Here is a 19,938-nt window from a genome sequence, read left to right on the forward strand (position 1 = left end):
ACCAACTCAATGGACATGAGTTTGAGTAAACTCCCGGAGTCAGTGAGGACAGGGAAGCCTGGTGTGCTGCAGTTCATGAGTTGGACATGACTGAGTGACTGAACTGAACTGAACTCTGTGCTTGGTACTGTGATGACCTTTTTGGGTGGCAGACAGGATATAAATGTAAATCTTTATTCTCATACTCCTACAAATGGGGGCAGGTACTGGTCAGGACTCATAGGTTATGTGGGATAGACACCCTACTCCAACTTAGCCAAAGGAAAATTTGTCTCCCAGAAGCAATCTTCAGGAAGTGCAGGGCAGAGGTTGGAGTCCAGGACTTGCCTACCTGCGCAATTCTTTCTCCCTAATTGGTTGTCCTCCACGTCTTCATGTTTGAGGAAGGGCATATTTCAGCCTACCTCAGACTTTTTCACCAAGTCCAATGAGAAAAGTCCTGATTTGACTGACCTGGCTTGAGCCACCGGCGATCCTTCGATCAAGTGGGGTGGGAAAGAAGGTGGTTAAGAGGGGAGCTCCACCGGAGCCCCTTGGAATAGAGGAAGGGGTTACTGTTCCTGAAATAAAAGCAGAGAGGAGGGAGTGCTGCGGAACACCAAGGCTCCATGAATCGGTGGGGAAAGATTTCAAAACTAGGGAGTAATTAAACATCAAAATGATTGCAAATTACAAGAGCTCTGGGAGCTCACAGACCTTGCGGGATAAAGGAAGAACGAATCCTCACGAGGACCCAGGAAAAAGTTTTCCAGAAAGGCAAATCGTAGGATTCTGCCTTTGCTGGGTGCTCACGGGGGCAAGAGGTACCTGCCAGGGCTTAATGGCTTGGATGCGTTTCCTTTCCGAAAAGAGACGCTTCGTTTCACTTTTTCATCAGTCTAGAATTCGTCTGACAACCTTTCCCTCTCTGCAGAAGGACACAGGTCTAGGGGCCGTCACAGTGGAGGGCTACCTCGACCTCAGCTTGTGAGCAGCAGCCCCATCAGGATGGCCTCAGGAGGCTGCTGGCGACCCGGCGCCTGGGCGCAGAGCGCGGACCGGCCGGCTGCAGGCGTCCGGGTCGCCTCCAGGGGCGCTCCCAGTCCGCTTCCAGGCGGGGAGCTGACCACAGAGAGACAGGTGGAAATCTGGATGGGGAACCCTAAACTGTGTTATCATCGTAGAGATCGGAGTCTTCGAGAATAGGCAAGCGCTCCGCCTTTCTTTGCGCGTTTACAGAACACTTCCTTTGAACCCAGTTCACCGGCTCCGCACAAGACAGCCGGGAGCAGCAGTGTCCAAGGACACGAAACCCCCTCTCTAACGCGGGGTGAGCCGCAGGGGCGACCGCCGCGTGCTGATCGAGGTGAAGGAGCCTGGCCAGGGTCCCCACCGGGGACGCCAGAGGTCTTTATTTAAGGTGACAGAGGGCACACCTAGGCTTGGCGACGACTGGACGTGATGGGCCTTTTCCTCAGCCAGCAAGCCAGAGGAGGTTAGACACCCGGGGCGCCCCCCAATCCTTGCGTTTTCAAACCCGCCCAGCGGGTTTCCGCCTCTCTCAGGCACCCGGAGCCCCGGCCCCGCGCCCCGCCCGCCTCGGGCCGCCACCCCCGCCGCCCTCGCGCCGGCAGGGGGAGCCCGCGCGCGGCTAAAAGGCGCGGCCGGCGGCCGGCGGCCTCAGTGCGGAGCGCGGCGGCCGGGGCGCGGGGCCGGCAGCTCTCGGCGCAGGGCCAGGGGCGCGCGGGCGCGGCGCAGAGCGCTCAGACGCACACCGACGGCGGGGACCCGACGGCAGCCCCTCCGCACTCCCGGACTCCCGCCCAGCGCCCGCCCGCCCGCCGCCCGGCCCAGTCGGCCGCGCACCCCGGGGCTCGCGATGGTCCCCAAGGTCGGGGCGTCCCATCGCGCGCGGCGCCCGCTGCCCTGGGCGGCGCTGCTGCTCCTAGCTGCGCTGCTGCCCGTCGTCTCCCCGGCGGGGGCTGCTCCAGGTACGCGCAGTCCCGCGCTCGGCCGCCGGGCTCTTCGCGCCCCTCTGTCCACTTTCCATGCGCCCCTCGACCGCCTGTCGCTCCGGGCCCCGCCGCCCTCCCTGCTCGGTACTGGCTGCTTGTCGGGTCCCTAACCTGTGCGTCCTCATCGCTCGCGAGTCCCGGCGTGGAGGGGCGACTGGGGACGAGGGGGTCCCGGTATTCGGTGCCTCGCGCGCGGGAGGCGAGCGCAGGGACACGGTTAGCCGCAGGGGACCTCAGCTTCCTCGGTTTCAATTTTGCCGTCGAATGCCCGGAATCGGACATCCCAGGAACATTCAGGCAAAGAAAAGCCTGAAAAATAAAAAAAAAGTGGGGGGCGCGGGAGGAAAAGAAAAGTGACCTTTCGGCGCTGCGGTAGGAGTGAGGGCGATGCTTTCCTTCGCCCAGAATTTCCCCCCCGGGGCATCCTCCTTTTCCTCCTGTTCATCTGCCTCGAGGCACGGATGCCTGGTGTGTGGTGGACGGTTCCCAGGCAGGCAGGACACGTCCACGAGCGCGCGGGGAGAGCCCTGGGCCGCCGCGGGGCGATCGGGTACCTCGGTGCCCAAGGAGAAGCCCGGCTCTTAGGGTGCATCTCGGTGGGAATTTGGAGCTGGGAGAGGACTTCTGTCTTGGGAAGAGAGAGGGGAAGCCAGGAGTCGGTTCGGGAGGACCTCACCCTTCCCCTAAGGCCGAGGCTGGGCACGGGGTGGATGCTTTCCTTGGGGGCTGAAACGTGAGCAACCGCTTTTCCGAAAAAGCCAGCGCGCTGTGTTCACATTTCTCATAGGTTTCCCGCAGAGAGAGAGACAAGGGTTTTCATCTCCAAGCCGTTGGTGGCCTTTGTTTCCACCTCCTGTACAGGCATTTTCACACGACACTGTGTGGATTTTATTTATGTCATCGGTTTGTAGGAATCCAAGAAATGGACATTTTTGTTGATACTGTTCACTCCCAGCTGGGGTATAAAAAATTCAGACGCGATTCCAAGGAGGGCTACTTGCTTTGTGAGACTATTTCGTGTCTTGATTGCTCTCTTACTACAAGTGAAAGGGGAAAAGGGCCACACTGCTTGGTGACTGTTTTTGGTGGGTGCCTCATGTGTGACGCTTGCTTCAGGATTATGCCAAGTGCTGAGATGCCACTTGTTCATAAAAGGCAGTTCCAGCTGTGGGGTTTTTTCTCTCTGTTAGCTACTTCTAGGAAAGCATTGTCTGAATATTTTTTATAGTATTTTTATCAATAATAAGACTATTTTAAAACCTTTCAACCCCACCCCCCAACCTATAACCCATGGCTTTTTTCCCCCCCTCTAAATTTAAATTCTCTCAATGTTGAAAGAGTTTTAGTATCAGAAAGCAGATTGAAACTGGAGCCGGTGCCATGCGGGCATTTTACAGCCTTGGACCTGCTAGACTGCTCTGCCACCTGCTTGATGGGTTACGTTTGAGTGGGTCTGAGGTCCCGGTGGCTTGTGATTGCTCCCGGGACCCAGCTGTGTTCTCTCGCCTTCTGCTCTGTAAATCACTGAGCTGTGGAATGTTGGAGCTGGAACGCTTGCTGGCACTTCTCTCTACTGTGTTGACGTGGGATTTGCAGGAAAATGATGACCAGACTAGAAGCAGACAAAGGAGGACAAGCGTATTTTGAAATGCATATCCACTGCCTTTAAATGATAGAAGGAAAGGAACAGAGGTAACCTGCCGAGAGCTCCCCTGTGCTGGGGGAGACATCGGGGTCACAAAATGTATTTCATCTGCTTCTCCGGAAGGCTTCCTGTCTGTCTTGCTGTAATAGCTACAGTCACTGCCCCAGACTTGTACTCTGGGTTATAGCAGGGCTGTGGACACACTGCTTCCTCTCTGGCTCATCTGGCTGAGCAAGCTTCTTGAGTCAGAGCCTCTCCTAGTCCCCAGACCTTTGGGACCAGAATCTCTGTAATGAAATCCCCCAGAGACAGATTCCTAGTGGTGGACCCACCGCAGCTCAGAGGAATTTTCTTTAAAGCAGAGATGATTTGCAGGGCATGCTGAAGACCTAGATAAACGCTTCATCTTGATGGTCAATTAAAATGTAAAACGAAATAAGCAAGTGATGCCTTTCACCCCCTCCACCCTCCCTACAATAAAATACAACACAACCATTAAGATTATGATTGCACTTGTCAGTCTGATAAGACAGTTTCCTAGAAACCATATAAGAACACACACACACTGTCATATATTTGTAATGGTTATCTTAGTGTGGTTTGGGGTGATTTATTTTTCTTTAAAGCTTGAAGACTCTTTTAGGGAATCCTCAAGGTCAAAGCGATTTTCAAAGTAATACTAAGATACTATTTGCCTTTTTCCACAGTGTTGGTAACTGTGGAGACGGTACAAAAGTTTAGTGGGAAAACTGGTGGTGCTTTAGGGTGAATCTTGGCATTGGTGCCCTCATGAACTCAGGGTCATTGCATCTTTCAGACATGCTAGTTTCAATGAAGAATGTCCTTGGTGCAAGAGTGAAAGTGAGAGATTTTACCAAATCTCTACCCTTGTATGCATATCTTTTTAATATGCTGTGTGGAGAAATGGGAAAGGCATGATTAATACTTCTTCTGACAGCCCATGTTCATCAGTGAAGCGGAAGTGTTAGTTGCTCAGTCATGTTTGTCTCTTTTCGAGCCCTCCAGGCTCCTCTGCCCATGGGTTTTCTAGGCGAGAATACTGGAGTGGGTTGCCATTCCCTTCTCCAGGGGATCTTTCTGACCAGGGATTGCACCCATATCTCCTGCACTACAGGTGGATTCTTTACTCTCTGAGCCACCAGGGAAGTTGTTTGGTAATTGTGCAGGAAAGCAGTTGTGATAGTGTGAGGTGTGAACTGAACTAGCTGCTCTTTTTTTATGGAACATCACCTTAAATAATGGGCTGTGAACAAACCCATTATTTTGACTTGGGTATTTGGCAGACATCTCAAAAAATGAACAAAGGTGGGCTGCTGCTTCTGGTAAAATAACTGCTCATATGTCTTGCCAGTGAGAAAATTTGAACTGTCAAGTGAAAATTAGAATTTTGCCAAGTCACCGCCAACATCCTAAGCTTGAATGTGTCCCACTATTTCGACAATTTTCTAACAAGATAGCTGGTGATATAAATGATTTTGAAATACTGTGTTATAAAGTGTATCAATGTTTAGATGCTCTGCACAGACAAGTGAACTGGTAAATCCAGGTGACTGATGCACAGTGTTACGAAAACTTGCCTGGGTAAAAGATCCATTGAAGTTCAAAATAGCCCAGTGGATTTTCAGTGTAACAAAATGTGAGAAATTCTTTATATGGTTTCAGATTGTACACTGCAGCTAACCTTTAAGGAACTGCTACTTGATGAGTTTTGGTGTAGTATCAAAAACTTTCCAAAATTATCCGTAAGGCTATTGAAATACTTTTCCAATATCTGTATGAGGCCTGATGTTTTTGGGGGACTCCAGAGAAAACAATATACTGCAATAGGTTGCAATTGGATAGGAGATCCCACTGTCCTCCAGTAAAGAGATTTGCCAAAATGCCCCAAATGCCATTCTTCTCATTATTTCTTTTTTATTTTGGAAAACAGTTTATTATAAAATCCAGTTGTTATGATGGCTTGTAATGGTTTACTATTGCTATTTCAACATGAATTAATAGGTATGTAGATTAACCTCTTCCAGGATTTAATTTCTAGTAAGTAGACATAAATATAACCTCTGTGAGATCCTCATTAATTTAAGCATAGAAAGGAATCTGAGAACAGGAAGTTTGATGACAACTGGTGTATAGAAAGGAAGTAGGCTCAAATCAAGGTGCGTGGGTGTGTCTCCATGCTGTCGCCCTTCACCTGGCCTGTGACCTCAGGCCAGTTAGTCAGTCCCCATTCAGTTCAGTTCAGTTCAGTTCAGTCGCTCAGTCGTGTCCGACTCTTTGCAACTCCATGAATCGCAGCACGCCAGGCCTCCCTGTCCATCACCAACTCCCGGAGTTCACGCAGACCCAGTCCCCATTAGACCGAGTAAATGGAAAGATTCCTTCTGCCCCTAGAAGCCCTCATAGGCGCTCCTGTGGCTCAGGCTCCATGCAGCTCTTGGAGTTTCCCTCCTCCTTCTGTCCTCTGAAAGGAGGGGGTGAGCTCCCCCTCTCTTTTTATCTTGTGCATTGCACTCCCTCCCCTCAGATGAAAAACTTTGTTTTTTTGTCAACTGAGCACAGAATTCATTAGTAGTGTTTAGAGGTTGTGATAGAATTGCCGAGCGGTAACTTGTGTCCCTGGAAAGTTATCACTGGTCAGTTCCAGGGTACCATCTTACCAAGACCGTCCCTAGCTCTGTTTAGACCTAAGGGCTCGTTCCCCCAAAACTGGCCTGGTTGGAGATGAGGAGAGGAGGGGTGTATTAGTTTCGTTTTGCTGTTGTAACAAGTTACCGCAAACGTAGTAGCTTTAAATAACACACATTTGTTATAGTTCTGGAGGTTAGAAGTCTGAAATGGGCCTCACTGGGATACAGTCAGGGGTCGTGTTGCTTCTCTGGGCTTGAGGGAGAATCCAGTTCTCCTCACCCTCTCCAGCTTCTAGAGGTGCTGAGATCCTCAACTGGTGGCCTCTCCAGCAATGACCTCACTCTGCTTGCATCCATGCATCACCTTCTCTGAACTTCATTCTCCCTCTTTCGCTCATAGAGACCCTTGGGATTCCATTGGATGGTTCTTAACTTAATCACATGTGCAAAGTTGATTTTGCTGTGTGAGGTCATGCATTCACAGGTTCTGGGGATTTGGGTATGCACATTTTGGGGGGGCATTATTCTGCTACTGCATGGAGTGAGAGTGGGAGGAGGTGATTCGATGCAGAGATTTCAGGAAAGTCTCCATGACTTTGCTGATAAGAAGCAGATCCTTTTTATTGGTCCCTTTGGAATTTAGGAGTTTTTTGAGTTACAATAAAACTTCTTATCAGAAGGTTTCGTTTCAGTTAGAAAATATGGGGGTCAGTATTTAAATATATAAAGGAAGAGGAAAGAATGTATATGTATATGTAATCAGATGTTTAGCCATAGAATATATATGTTAGGATACACCTGAAATTGAAAACTTGGCTGCCTTTGGGGAGGACTGGGTAACTGGGGGGTGGGGATGGATATTTCATTATTTTAGTAGACAACGTTAGAGCATTTGGAATCAGGGAGATACTGGTTAAACACATGGCAAACATCCTTTTTTCCTTCTAAGATGTTATACTTGTCTTTTCCTTTTTAAAAATCTTTTATTTTTAATATATATTTTTAATTTTCTCTCTCTCTCTCTCTATATATATATTTATCCTTGTCTTAGTTACAAAGAAGATGGATTTAATTTAATTTGGGGCAATTGTGTTACTATTATCATCTTATTAAGGAAAGTTCTCCAGTATGGATCAGATGGTTAAAACTTAGAAATTTTGAATAAGGAATTTTTGTGGCCCTGAGTATTAGGTGACGTCACTTGGAAGACATTTTTTTCCTCCCAGTTTCTTCCCTTTTCGGCTCCCGGCCTGGCGCACGGCAGTGTTTGCGGCCCACGGCCCTTAGAGGGCGCTCCGGGCCTTCCCGCCGCGCGGCGCTGCCCGCGGGCCCCTTGCTTTGCGGCCCCAGTGGTTGGGGGGCTTTATAGAACACACGTTCAGTTACCTGCTTTGGTTTTCCCTTAGTGTTTTGCATTTTTTTTTTCATTTCTGCTACTCACTGGAGCTTCCTTCAGATATTAACCTAGGAAGGACACATCACTCCTTGTGATGCCTGCAAGTTAGCAATTTTCACCTGACTGCTGGTGAGAAAGAACCAGGGGCCGTGGTTCCAGCAGCTGGAGGATGGGTGAGAACCCTGGAACCCTGGACCCCGCGGGGTGGTGCCTGCCTTCTGGGTGCTGGAAGTCATTTTTGAGTGAGCTTTAGTGAAACTGTCTCTCTCAATATCCATCCCCCTCCATGCCCTGTGGATTCTTTTTGTATTCAGGGACACTGATGCAAATCCTAAGATGGGTTTAATAAGTGCACCGAAGTAGTTCAGTTCAGTTCAGTCGCTCAGTCGTGTCTGACTCTTTGCCATCCCATGGGCCACAGCACGCCAGGCCTGCCTGTCCATTATCAACTCCCGGAGTTCACTCAGACTCATGTCCATTGAGTCAGTGATGCCATCCAGCCATCTCATCCTCTGTTGTCCCCTTCTCCTCCTGCCTTCAATCTTTCTCAGCATCGGGTCTTTTCCAATGAGTCGATTCTTTGCATCAGGTGGCCAAAGTATTGGGATTTCAGCTTCAGCATCAGTCTTTCCAGTGAATAGTCAGGACTGATTTCCTTTAGGATTGGCTGGTTGGATCTCCTTGCATTCCAAGGGACTCTCAAGAGTCTTCTCCAACACCATAGTTCAAAAGCATCAATTCTTTGGCACTCAGCTTTCTTTATAGTCCAACTCTCACATCCATACATGACTACTGGAAACACCATAGCTTTCACTAGACGGACCTTTGTTGGCAAAGTAATGTCTCTGCTTTTAAAGATGCATTTCAGGGTTAGAAGGTCGTTTTACGTGGCCAGATGGTTGGTCCAAGCCAGCAAACATGGGTTGTGGATGCACCTGTGTGGCTTGTGGGAAAAGGGTGGACAGTGGGTCCCTGCGCCCCCCATGCCGTGGCTGGAACCAGTTAGCATCATGATAAGCAATCTGAGCAGCTGTGCAACCACAGCTCCTAATTTGAGATGACTCTACGTTTGTTTGCCTGTGCACCCACCAACACTCACCACGGCTGGACTTCCCAGGGCTGGGTAGGGCCAAAGAGGCTGGAGAGCTGAGGGGGCACGTGTGGTCTCCTGGGAGCTCAGAGGAACAACCCCAGCCCAGGCCAGGTCAGGCGAGGGTGGCCGGGGCGCATGGGCCCCGTGAGCTGCTGTCTGAACCCGGCCAGGGTGCCTGTTAACACCGACGGGTTCTCTGGGGCAACAGAGGGGAAAGCGGCCAGCACCATCTCCTGAGGGCAGTACCACCTCATCCTCGTAGAGTCTGATAAAAATAAAATCCTCTGCTGAGAAGGCTCAGCCTGTCTGCTCTGGTGGTGGCCTGGCTGTGTGGTTGTCGCCTGCGGCTCCCACCTAGCACGTGGAGCGTGGAGGTGAGGCTGTCCCACTGAAGCTGGGGTTGGGGTGGGCGGGTGCAGGGTGGGGGTGTGGGGGTGAAGGGGGTGGAGGGGCTTATTGTGCTCGCTGTGGGTCAGTTTAAAGAAAGCGTTAAGGGATTGTTGCCCTAGACAAAAATGTCAGGGCTGAATGGGACTGTACCCGGTGTCACCAATGGGTGGGCGATTTAGGGGGTGACTGTCAGTTCAGAGTTTGCGTGTTCATACCCAGTGACTTTCCATCCTTATCTGTCTGTAAGTGCTACTCTTATCTTGTTCGTATGTTCATCTGTGTCATGTTTTAAAGGGAAATAACCTATTATTCTTAATGAATCTTATGAAGTCACATTTTTCTCACAATCTACTTCCTGTTCACTCATAGTGTATGATTAAAACAAGCTGTGAGTTTCACCTATATTTCATAAACTCATATCTTACAGGCATCTATGCTTAATGCTTCATTCTGTTTGTTTTTCTTGTGCTTTATGGCAGATTACAATAAGGCTTTGGATGACATTATAGGTGTAAAAGATTCTTTTTTTTAAATGGTTTTTTGAAGTTTTTATTTTCAGGGAGTTGTAGATTTCCTTTGCAACTGTAAAAAGTGATGCAGAGAGCCAGTGACTGTCCCCCGGTTTCTCCCCCAGGTAACATCTTGCAAGGCCACAGTGCACTGCCCTAGGTGGGCAGCTGACGTTGGTGCCATGTGTCAACTTTATCCAGCGTGCACCAGCGTCATGTGCTTTTGTGTGTGTGTGTGTGTGTAATTTCACCAGACATGTAGCCTGTGCGATCACCACAGTCGAGATACAGAACCGTTCCATCAGAAAGACCCCCTCCCACTCCTCTTTGGCAGCCACGCCCACCTCCCTTCTTCCCCCCTTCTTGGCAACCACCAATCCATTCTCCATCTTTGTAATTTTGCCATTTCAAGAATGTCATATCAGGGACTTTCCTGATAGTCAAGTGATGAAGGCTCCATGTTTCCACTGCAGGGAGTTCCGGAGGGGGTCTAATCCCTTGTTGGGGAACTAAGATCCCTAACTGTGTGCATACTGTGTGGCATGACCAAAAAAATAAAAGTCACATCATATCAATGGACTTGTATTTATAACCTTTTGAGATTGGCAAAAGCCTGTTTTTAAAAAGTATATGTGTTAGCCCTTTCTGCTTGAGATCACAGCAGTTAGTTTGCCCATACTTTCTGTGTGTACTTGGATACTCGGTGAGGAATCTGGCATGGCAGGGAGGGGCCACACCCACCCTGGTCCACGCCATCATACCCGGATTACTGCAGTAACCTTCTCACTGGTTCCCCTGCTCCTGCCCTCTCCCCTTATACTCCGTTTTCAACCCCCACCCCCAAGCACAGTGGTTCTCATGATGCATGAAGTCACATAACCTTCTGTCTCTCTCAGATAGAAAACCAATTCCGAGCAAGTGTTCGAGGCTACACATAATCATCTTCCGCACCAGGCCCTCCCTCACCTTCAGCATCCATCCCCGAGCCTCCTTGCTGGTTCCTTGTGTGCTAGGTACCCCCCAGCCCAAGGGCCTTTGCACTTGCTGTTCCATTGGCCTGAACAACTGTCCATAAACACGTATGGGATATCCCTCATTGTCTTCAGGTTCTTTATGGGATATAATCTTCTCACGAGGTCTCACCTGACCACGCCCCACCATTTAACAGTGTAATCTTACCCCTATCCTGCACCGCTTCTTATCCCAGCTTTATTTTTCTTCATAACCTCTGTCTCTACCTGAGAGTGTGTGTATTTCACGTGTGTGGTGGTAATTCCCTGTCTTCCTCCTCTGGAACCAAAGCTCCGTGATCATATGATGTTAGGTCAGTTTTGTTCACTGAAGTCTCCCCATTGCCTGGAATGCTGTCTGGAAATAGGGGGTGCTTAGTGAATATTCACTGAATGATCGGATGTGCTTTCTTTGGTAGTAATTACATATGACATTTGTTGTCTGTTGTTCAGCCGCTCAGTCATGTCCGACTCTGCGACCCCATGGACTGCAGCACATCTGGCTTCCCTGTCCTTCACCATCTCCCGTACTTTGCTCAAACCCATGTCCATTGAGCTGGTGATGCCATCCAACCATCTCATCCTCTGTTGCGCCCTTCTCCTCCTGCCTTCAATCTTTCCCAGCATCAGGGTCTTTTACATGGTCGGTATACTCATTTACTAGTCCAGATGGCAACCCACTCCAGTACTCTTGCCTGGAAAATCCCATGGACTGAGGAGCCTGGTAGGCTACAGTCCATGGGGTCGCAAAGATTCGGACATGACTGAGTGACTTTACTTCACTTCACTTCCCTTCCAGTGAATATTCAGGATTGATTTCCTTTAGGATAGACTGGTCTGATCTCCTTGCCATCTAAGGGACTCTCAGGAGTCTCCTCTAACACCACAGTCTGAAAGCACCTGCTCTTCGGTGCTCAGCCTTCTTTATGGTCCAGCTCTCACATCCACATAGCACTACTGGGAAAACCATGGCTTTGACTCTGTGAACCTTTGTCAGCAAAGTGATGTCTCAGCTGTTTAATATGCTGTCCAGGTTGGTCATACTTTTCTTCCAAGGAGCAAGCGTCTTTGAATTCCGTGGCTGCAGCCACCATCTGTAGTGATTTTGGAGCCCAAGAAAATAAAGTCTGTCACTGCTTCTGCCTTTTGTGTGTGTTGACCTGACACCAGCTCGGTGTGTAGGCTGGTGGGTGTGGGGCGGGTGCGTGCGTCCCTCTCACCTGAACCAGTGGGTTTTGAGGAGTGCTCTCTTGTGTTGGAAGCCCCACCTGTGGTGAGAGTGAAGAACTTTATTTACATGGTCGTTGTTGTTTAGTCGCTAAGTGGTGCCCAATTCTTTGCAACCTTATGGACTGCAGCACACCAGGCCTCCCTGTCTTTCACCATCTCCTGGAGCTTGCTCAAACGCATGTATATTGATTTGGTGATGGCATCCAACCATCTCATCCTCTGTCGTCCCCTTCTCCTCCTGCCTTCAATCTTTCCCCGCATCAGGGTCTTTTACATGGTAGATACACTCATTTCCTAGGGCTGCCAGGACAAGGGGCCACAATCTGCATGGCCCTTTAACCAACAGAGGTTTATTCTTCCATAGGTCTGGAGACTAGAAGTCTGAAATCTGCAGGGCAAGGTGGTACTCTTTCTGAAGGCTCTAGGGAAGAATCCTTCCTTTCCTTAGCTTCAGGAGATTTCCAGAATCCTTGGTGTTTCCTGGCTTGTGGACGCATCACTCCATCGGTCTCTGTTGTCATGTGGCGTTCTCCCTGTGTGTCGTCTTATGAGGATATTGGTCATATGGAATCAAGGCCAACCCTAGTCAAGCATGATTCCATCTTAATGTGATTCCATCTGCAAAAAACTGTTTCTAAATCCCATCCACAGGTCCTGGGTGTTAGGACCCAACATATCTTTCTGGAGAACACAGTTCAACCCACGACATGTGGAATGCCTGCATACCAACACGATTCCTTTTCAGTAGGTGAAAGAATTCACAGGGCCTCCGACACTGGCCTGGAGCTGAGATGTGGGCAGACACGAGTCACTCTGTTGCACTGTGTACTGAACTGTGAACCCAGAGCTTCAAACACCCACACACATTCAGTGAGCCGCATTCATAGATCCAGCCTGGCTACAGCCTTCATTCATAAAGTCAGTGATTAAACAGTTAACTCAGGGAAGTCCCCTGAGATGGAAATGGCAACGCACTCCAGTGTTCTTGCCTGGAGAATTCCATGGACAGAGAAGCCTGGTGGGCTACAGTCCATGGGGTCACAAAGAATTGGACACGACTGAGTGACTTTCACTCCCTCACTCAGGTCTCCTATGGACAAGTAACTCTGCTCGGCTCTAAGGCACAGGCTATAAAGACTTATTAAAGGAGCTGGAATTGCTGTAACAATAAATAATGGCATCCATTGTGATCAGTAGCAATATAAGATCATCTAGTACTTTCTAACGACTTCCACCTGCCAGAGAGTGTTAAGTTCTGAGTGTTTTTACACTGATGTGCCTAGAATTGTAAGATTGACAAGTGAGTGAAGTCGCTCAGTTGTGTCGGACTCTTTGCGACCCCATGGATTGTAGCCTACCAGGCTCCTCTGTCCATAGGATTTTCCAGCCAAGGGTACTGGAGTGGGTTGCCATTTCCTTCTCCAGGGGATCTTCCCAACCCAGGTATCAAACCCGGGTCTCCCACATTGCCGGCAGATGCTTTACCATCTGAGCCACCAGGGAAGGTTGACAAGGGGAACCACCAAATTTGTCCGAGGACTTGGCCTGGTGGCTGCACTTCGAAGTTCATGCAGTCCGCGTTATTTTCCTGTGTAGTAAAAGTTGGGATGTGTGACTGTCTTTTATCTGGGTTGTGTTCCCTAGTGGAGATGTCTAGGTGGCAGCCTGGCTTTCCCAGCGTGTCTGACTCCCTGACACTCTTTGTGTCACGGAAAGCCACCACACTATCTTTCTAACCATCCCTCGGCCCTGCTGCTTTTAATACCATTTTCTATGTGCTTTCCTGGTGGCTCAGCTGGTAAAGACTCGGCCTGCAATGTGGGAGACCTGGGTTCGATCCCTGGGTTGGGAAGATCCCCTGGAGAAGGGAAAGGCTACCCATTCCAGTATGCTGGCCTGGAGAATTCCACGGACTGTATAGTCCATGGGGTTGAAAAGAGTTGGACACAACTGAGCGACTTTGACTTCACTTCACTACCCTACCCAACAATTTCTTTTGATTATTTCCTAATAGACTGGGAGGGTTGAAGCATCTTCTTATGTTGAATAACTCTCAGAATCCACAAACGTACCTACGGATATCGATGCAAACCACAGTGAAGGGGAAGAGAAAAGAGGGACAGAGAATATGATGCCCCCTGCCTGAGACCTGGGCCGATCCTGTCTTACAGTTGTCATGACGACGCTTGGACTCTAACACCCAGGAAGGAAGACCTCTGGGAGACGAGACATGGCTAATGTCTGAGCGTGTTGTGTGTCTCTCTTTTGTCTCAGAGATCCCATGAGAGGTCTCTGGGGTGAGTTCCACAGGGTCCACTGATGCTCTGAAGTAGTAATGAGTTTTCGTTTCATGGAACAATTCAGGAACATTCTGAGGGATAAAGGGCAGACTGGATGAGAGTTTTAAGAGATTCGGTTCAGTTCAGTCACTCAGTCGTGTCCGACTCTTTGTGACCCCATGGACTGCAGCATGCCAGGCCTCCCTGTCCATTGCCAACTCCCAGAGTTAACTCAAATGCAGTGTCCATTGAGTCGGTGATGCCATCCAACCATCTCATCCTCTGTAGTCCCCTTTTCCTCCTGCCCTCAATCTTTCCCAGCATCGGGGTATTTTCAAATGAGTCAGTTCTTCGCATCAGGTGGGCAAACATTTAAGAGATTAAATGTCCTCTTAGAATTCAAGCTGTGGAGAGCAGTGGCCAGTGCTCCACTCATGGGAACAGTGAGGCCACACTTTGTTCTCCGGTCATCCCAGCCCGGGGAGGATTTTCTGACCCTTGATAATGTATATTGTTAGTTGCACTCAGCTGGTGTTCCACGTCGGACGCCCTTGTTCCTCTTCTCAGATGCCCGCCGGGTGCTGCCCTCAGGAGGCTGAACGCCTCTGCCTTTCGTGCATATCTGTGATTGCCCCTCTTGTATCCCAGGGCAGCGCCTTGCTTAGTAATCCCATGTCACCCAGTCGACACAGTCATAGCTGTTTACCTTTGAAGGTGGGCTTCCCAGTTGGCTCAGTGGTAAAAAAATCTGCCTGCCAGTGCCGGAGACGTGGGTTTGATCGCTGGGTCGGGAAGTTCCCCTGGAGGAGGAAATGGCAACCCGCTCCAGTGTTCTTGCCTGGAGAATCCCATGGTCCATAGGGTCACAAAGAGTCAGACATGACTGAGCAACTGAGCATGCAAGCACCTTTGAAGGCGGGGGAACCTGTTTGGGTTTGACTGGGGAGAACCATCTAGTCATGGGAGGGACTGAACACTGTTGTAGACACATCAGTGATAGGCAGACTGAATAGGGGAGATGGGATTAGATGACCCAACTCTCCAGATTTAAAAATTCTAGTAAGTACATTCTGTGAATTAATTCCCAAGAATGAGGAAGGTGAAAACCCAAGGCCCAGTGATGCTCTCTGAGGAGGGAGCATTGGCCCAGAGCCCAGGTACTGGGAATCCTGCTGGGTCATTTGCTTTTGGGTTGAAATTGGTGACATCAATCCTGTGGCTCTTCTTCCTGTATCTCATATTGTTGAGTGCGTTATGATTTTCTTTCACATTTTATTCTCACATCAATCCTTTGAGGGTAGCCGTAACAAAGGAAGAAATTAAGTTTAATATTTTCAGAGTGAAACCTCAGTGGCATATTTGCTTGGTTTGGGGCTTTGAATAGGGAATATATATAGTTGTGTTCAGTCATGTCTGACTCTTTGCAGCTGCATGGACTGTAGCCTGCTAGGCTCCTCTGCCTATGGAATTTTCCAGGCAAGAATACTGGAGTGGGTTGCCATTTCCTACTCCAGGGGATCTTCCCAACCCAGGGATTGAACCTGCATCTCTTGCATCTCCTACATTGGCAGGTGGATTCTTTACCCCTAGCACCACCTGGAAAGCACTTGAATAGGGTGAGCATGTCCTATTTACAAGTGGAGAAAAATGGGCTCTTCTCTGCCTTTACTTGACACTGATGGGTATTCACTTCTTCTTGAAAATCTCTCTACCCATGTCTGCCACGATACAACCTGAATCCTGGTTCTCTATTTTATCACTAATATTTCAGATTTAAAACAACTTTGAGTCATCTTTTAGACATCAGTGTTCTTTGGGTTCCATCAGAGATGCTAAGTAGACGGTTGAATAACCCTGGTGCTCAGAGGAGAAGCCATTTGGGAACCATCAGCACATGAATGGGGTTTTCAATCCTGGGACTGGATGTGCTAACTTAGAGAAGGCCCCAGAAGTGCATGCAGAAAAGAGAGTGGTCCAGAGCGGGACTTGGAAGCACTTGAACGTTTGAGTCCTGGCAAAGAGGGAGGAGTTGAGAAAGGAGACCAGCGATGGGGAAGAGAAACCAGGGAGCAGGGTGCCCTAGAAGGCGGGAGACTGTGGGGCTGGAGGACAGGAGAGGTGCTTTCAGGAGGAGCATCATTCATGTGGTTGGAAGTAGGGTAAGTCTGGGACCAGGAACGAGGATTCAGCAGCGTGAGGTCCTCCTGATGCTGACAAGAGCTCACTCAGTGCAATGAGCTCTCACGTCTCCGTGAATTCAGCGTCCACTGATGACTTTCAGTCTCATACCTTCGGCTCTGACTTCTCTCCTGGGCTCCATTTATTCCTTGCAGCCACAGCCAGGGCTGAGAGGCAACCAGACGCAGTAGGCAGAGCATGGTCTGTGGTTTCAGATACGCCTGGCTGTGACCACCGTCACTTCGTAGCTGCGTGCCCTCGGCAAGTCACTCAACTCTCTAAGACTCAGTTTTTTCGTTTTTGTTTTTGATGGTGCTGGGTCTTTGTTGTGGCGTGGTGGGCTTTCTCCAGTTGCATCAAGCGGCTCCCCAGGTGGCTCAGTGGGGAAGAATCCATCTGCCAAGCAGGAGACACGGGCTCGATCCCTGAGTTGGGATTGAGGGGGATGAAATGACAACCCACTCTAGTGTTCTTGCCTGGGAGATGCCAAGGACAGAGGAGCCTGGTGGGTTACAGTCCACTGGGTTGCAAAGACTCTGACACGACTTAAGCGACTTAGCCTGCATGTATGAACTCTTTTTAGCCACCTGTGGATCCCCAGTGCAGAGCTCAGAATCTGACACCTAGCAGGTACTCAGTAAATATCTGTTGCAGAAGTAAATGCAATGGCTGGCCTTAGCAGGCATGTAACCTGTGTTCCTTACCTTTCTCCTCCTTTACTGCTGACTCTAATTTTCCCTTTTCACCAATGGTCCCGCTGCAGTACTTGAACTGTTTGCTTATTGGCTGTGTTGTGAATGTTTTCATCTCCACTGCTAGTTCATTTCCCTCTAAACCCATTCATAACCAGTAAGCTATTATCTAAAATATTAAAAGATTTTAAATGTGAAAATATATTTTAAAAAGTGATTATCCTCAGCCATCTGGGTTGTCACTGGATCTGTGCGGCTGGCTTCTGGTCCTGTCAGCTTCAGTCACCCTGTTTTATACCTTCCTCTCCATAGCGTTTTCTTGGCCTCTCTTCTAAGGCTATTTTTTAGGGAGCTTTGAGTAAGATGAGTGGTGATTTTAGCGACAGTAATGCCCAAGTATTTAACATAGTTAGACAATGACTTTCACATTTTGGGACAAGGAATGAATTTTCAAGGAGTTTTTTTTGGCTGGTGTGTCAAGCAGTTTGTAGTAGGCTGAGTTTAAGCTGGACCAGCAAACAATGATTATTCTTTAAGAAACTATTTCTCAGCCGCGAACTGAATTTGAAGAATGTGCAAAAGATCCCACAAAAACCTGAGAAGGACTGGCTTCTGGGTTTCTGCTGCTGGTCAAGAGCAGGCAGGAGTCCTGTATTCCCTTCTCTTATTTAGGCATTTTCTTTTCAGGGTGCTTTGTTTTCTTACGGTTGTCATAAATAAGTGTATCTATGAAATTCCTCCCATTTCTTTTCCCTGAACCATTCTGGGGGCTTCCCTGGTGGCTCAGCGGTAAAGAATCCACCACCAGTGCAGAGGACACTGGTTTCAGAGATCAGTTCGATCCCTGAGTCAGGAAGATCCCCTAGAGAAGGAAATGGCAACCCACTCCAGTATTCTTGCCTGGGAAATCCCATGGTCAGAGGAGCCTGGCGGGCTACAGTCCACAGGGTCACAGAGTCGGATATGACTGAGCGACTAAACTTTTACTTTCATTACACATATGGCATTGTCCCGGTAAGGGGACATGACTGAGCAACCAAACTACCACCATCAAACCATTCTGGAAAGTTGGTGGTTTTGATGGGAAAATTCTTGTTTTTGTCTTGAAACAGTAGCTTTTGCTTAGATTGCTTCCTGAATAAAATGGCCAAGGGCTGTAAAACCTTAACTACTAATGATCAAGTTCTGCCAGCTCTGCTGGTTCAGTTCACTCTAATTTCTGGCTGCCTCAGTGTCCTCACTCAAGTCCATGGCATACTGACAGATAAAGCATTGACGTTGTCAAAATCAAATTCCTGGAGTGGATCCCTGAAAAACAACAAACAGGAAGAAATTAAAGTTAAAACAAAGAAGCTTTCATTTAGAAATTAAGAGAAAAAAGTGATTTGTTTTTATGGACCCATTTAGGATGTTATCAAGGAGCAATGAATCGGGCAGCTAATGACATGATATCTGGTGAGCAGTGGCTAAACAGGTTAAGGAATCGTTTATCTTACTCACCAATAAACTCAGGAGCAGAGAGGCTCACAGGGACCCAGTATTTTCACTCTGCCACTGCAGGCCAGGTCGTCATTCTCAGACTTGTCACTTGATTGATGCCGCAAGATGGCTGCGGCATCTCCAGGTATCGTATTGACATCCCGAGGTGGGATTAATGGAGGAAGATACAGAAGGAAAAAGCACGTGATAGCAGGTCTTGACCTTTTTTTTCTTTTTTAATTGCTTTCCTGGAAGTGGCAGCAGTAACTTCCTCTTAAGTGTCATTGGCTTGAATTGACCACATGGCCACCCCTAGCTACAAGGGAAGCTGAAGGGTCATGAATATTTTGTATCCTCGCCTCTGCTGTAGAAGATGGTGAGAGAGGAAGAAGAAGCTGGGCATGGCTCCTTGGTACCCAACCCACAATGTCTGTGCAGCAGCTTCTGAATTCAGTGCAGACTGCTAAACTGTTCTTAATTAGCTGGGAAACTTGGCTTGCCTGGGACTAGTAAAAAATTCAACTTAAAACATCTCAAAACATCTTGAGAGCAAAGGCAGATTCATTTTAAGAGTGCCCTTTGGGCTTGAGTATTTGACTTTAGCTTTGCCACTTGCTGTTTGTCTTGAAGCAGAATTCTTTACTGCTTCACTTTTTGTGTGCTTTTCTGCTCTGTTGATATTCCCCAAGGTGGCAGTGGGGCGAGGGGAGGGGAAGAAAGAAAGAAGATAATGGAGGGGAATAAAATGAGGTTGAACTAGATTAGCAAGATATTCTCACTTTCTCTCGTCACGTGTTTTCCTCCAAATACAACCAATCAAGAATCTACAACATTCTAAGCAAACTTTGTTCACTGGGAGCTGTTAACCATTGAGGAGATGAGAGAGTGCTTGAATGACACTCCTTGTTTACCAGCATCAGAGGACTATGGCTGTGTCAAGGGTGCAAGTGGCCTTGGGTGGGAGGTTGGGGACCAAGGAGAAAGCCCTGCCAATGTGACATCAGGCTCTTCCCCTGAGAAGTCCTCAAGTGCCCACAGGAGTGCCTGGCAGCCTCGAGCACAACCAGCTTGCATTCAGCCCCCAAGGGGAATAGTTTCCCAAAGCCGAGTGTGAGGATCTGCTCTGTCCATGACACAAGGCCTCCTGAAGCTGGTCCAGCGTGGAGGACATTTGCACAGGGATGGATGCCCTTGGCACTGACAGTCCAAAGGGGATGGGAAAGGACATAGACAAACTCTTACTTAAGGATTAGCCAGTGACTTGAATTTTGAGATTTGGAGGCTTCACTATTTGGCTTCTTTGAGCTGAGGGAGAAAAAGTGTGATTCACAATTGTATGCAGTGACCATCTCGTGCCCTTATAAGCACAGTGGCATGTATACATGTGAGTTTAGC

The 19,938-nt window shown here is 48.7% G+C and overlaps 1 protein-coding gene across 1 annotated transcript in view; it reads left to right on the plus strand.

Moving 5' to 3' along the window:
- Window positions 1–1,858: 1,858 nt before the first annotated feature.
- Window positions 1,859–19,938, plus strand: part of FNDC1 (fibronectin type III domain containing 1) — a 115,845-nt gene continuing 97,765 nt past the window's right edge. The window contains exon 1 of the mRNA XM_052645837.1: window positions 1,859–1,970. Within this exon, the coding sequence (XP_052501797.1) occupies window positions 1,859–1,970 (112 nt within the window). The remainder of the gene's footprint in view (window positions 1,971–19,938) is intronic.

Source organism: Budorcas taxicolor, chromosome 9, assembly GCF_023091745.1.
Source record: "Budorcas taxicolor isolate Tak-1 chromosome 9, Takin1.1, whole genome shotgun sequence".
Classification (NCBI taxonomy): Eukaryota; Metazoa; Chordata; class Mammalia; order Artiodactyla; family Bovidae; genus Budorcas; species Budorcas taxicolor.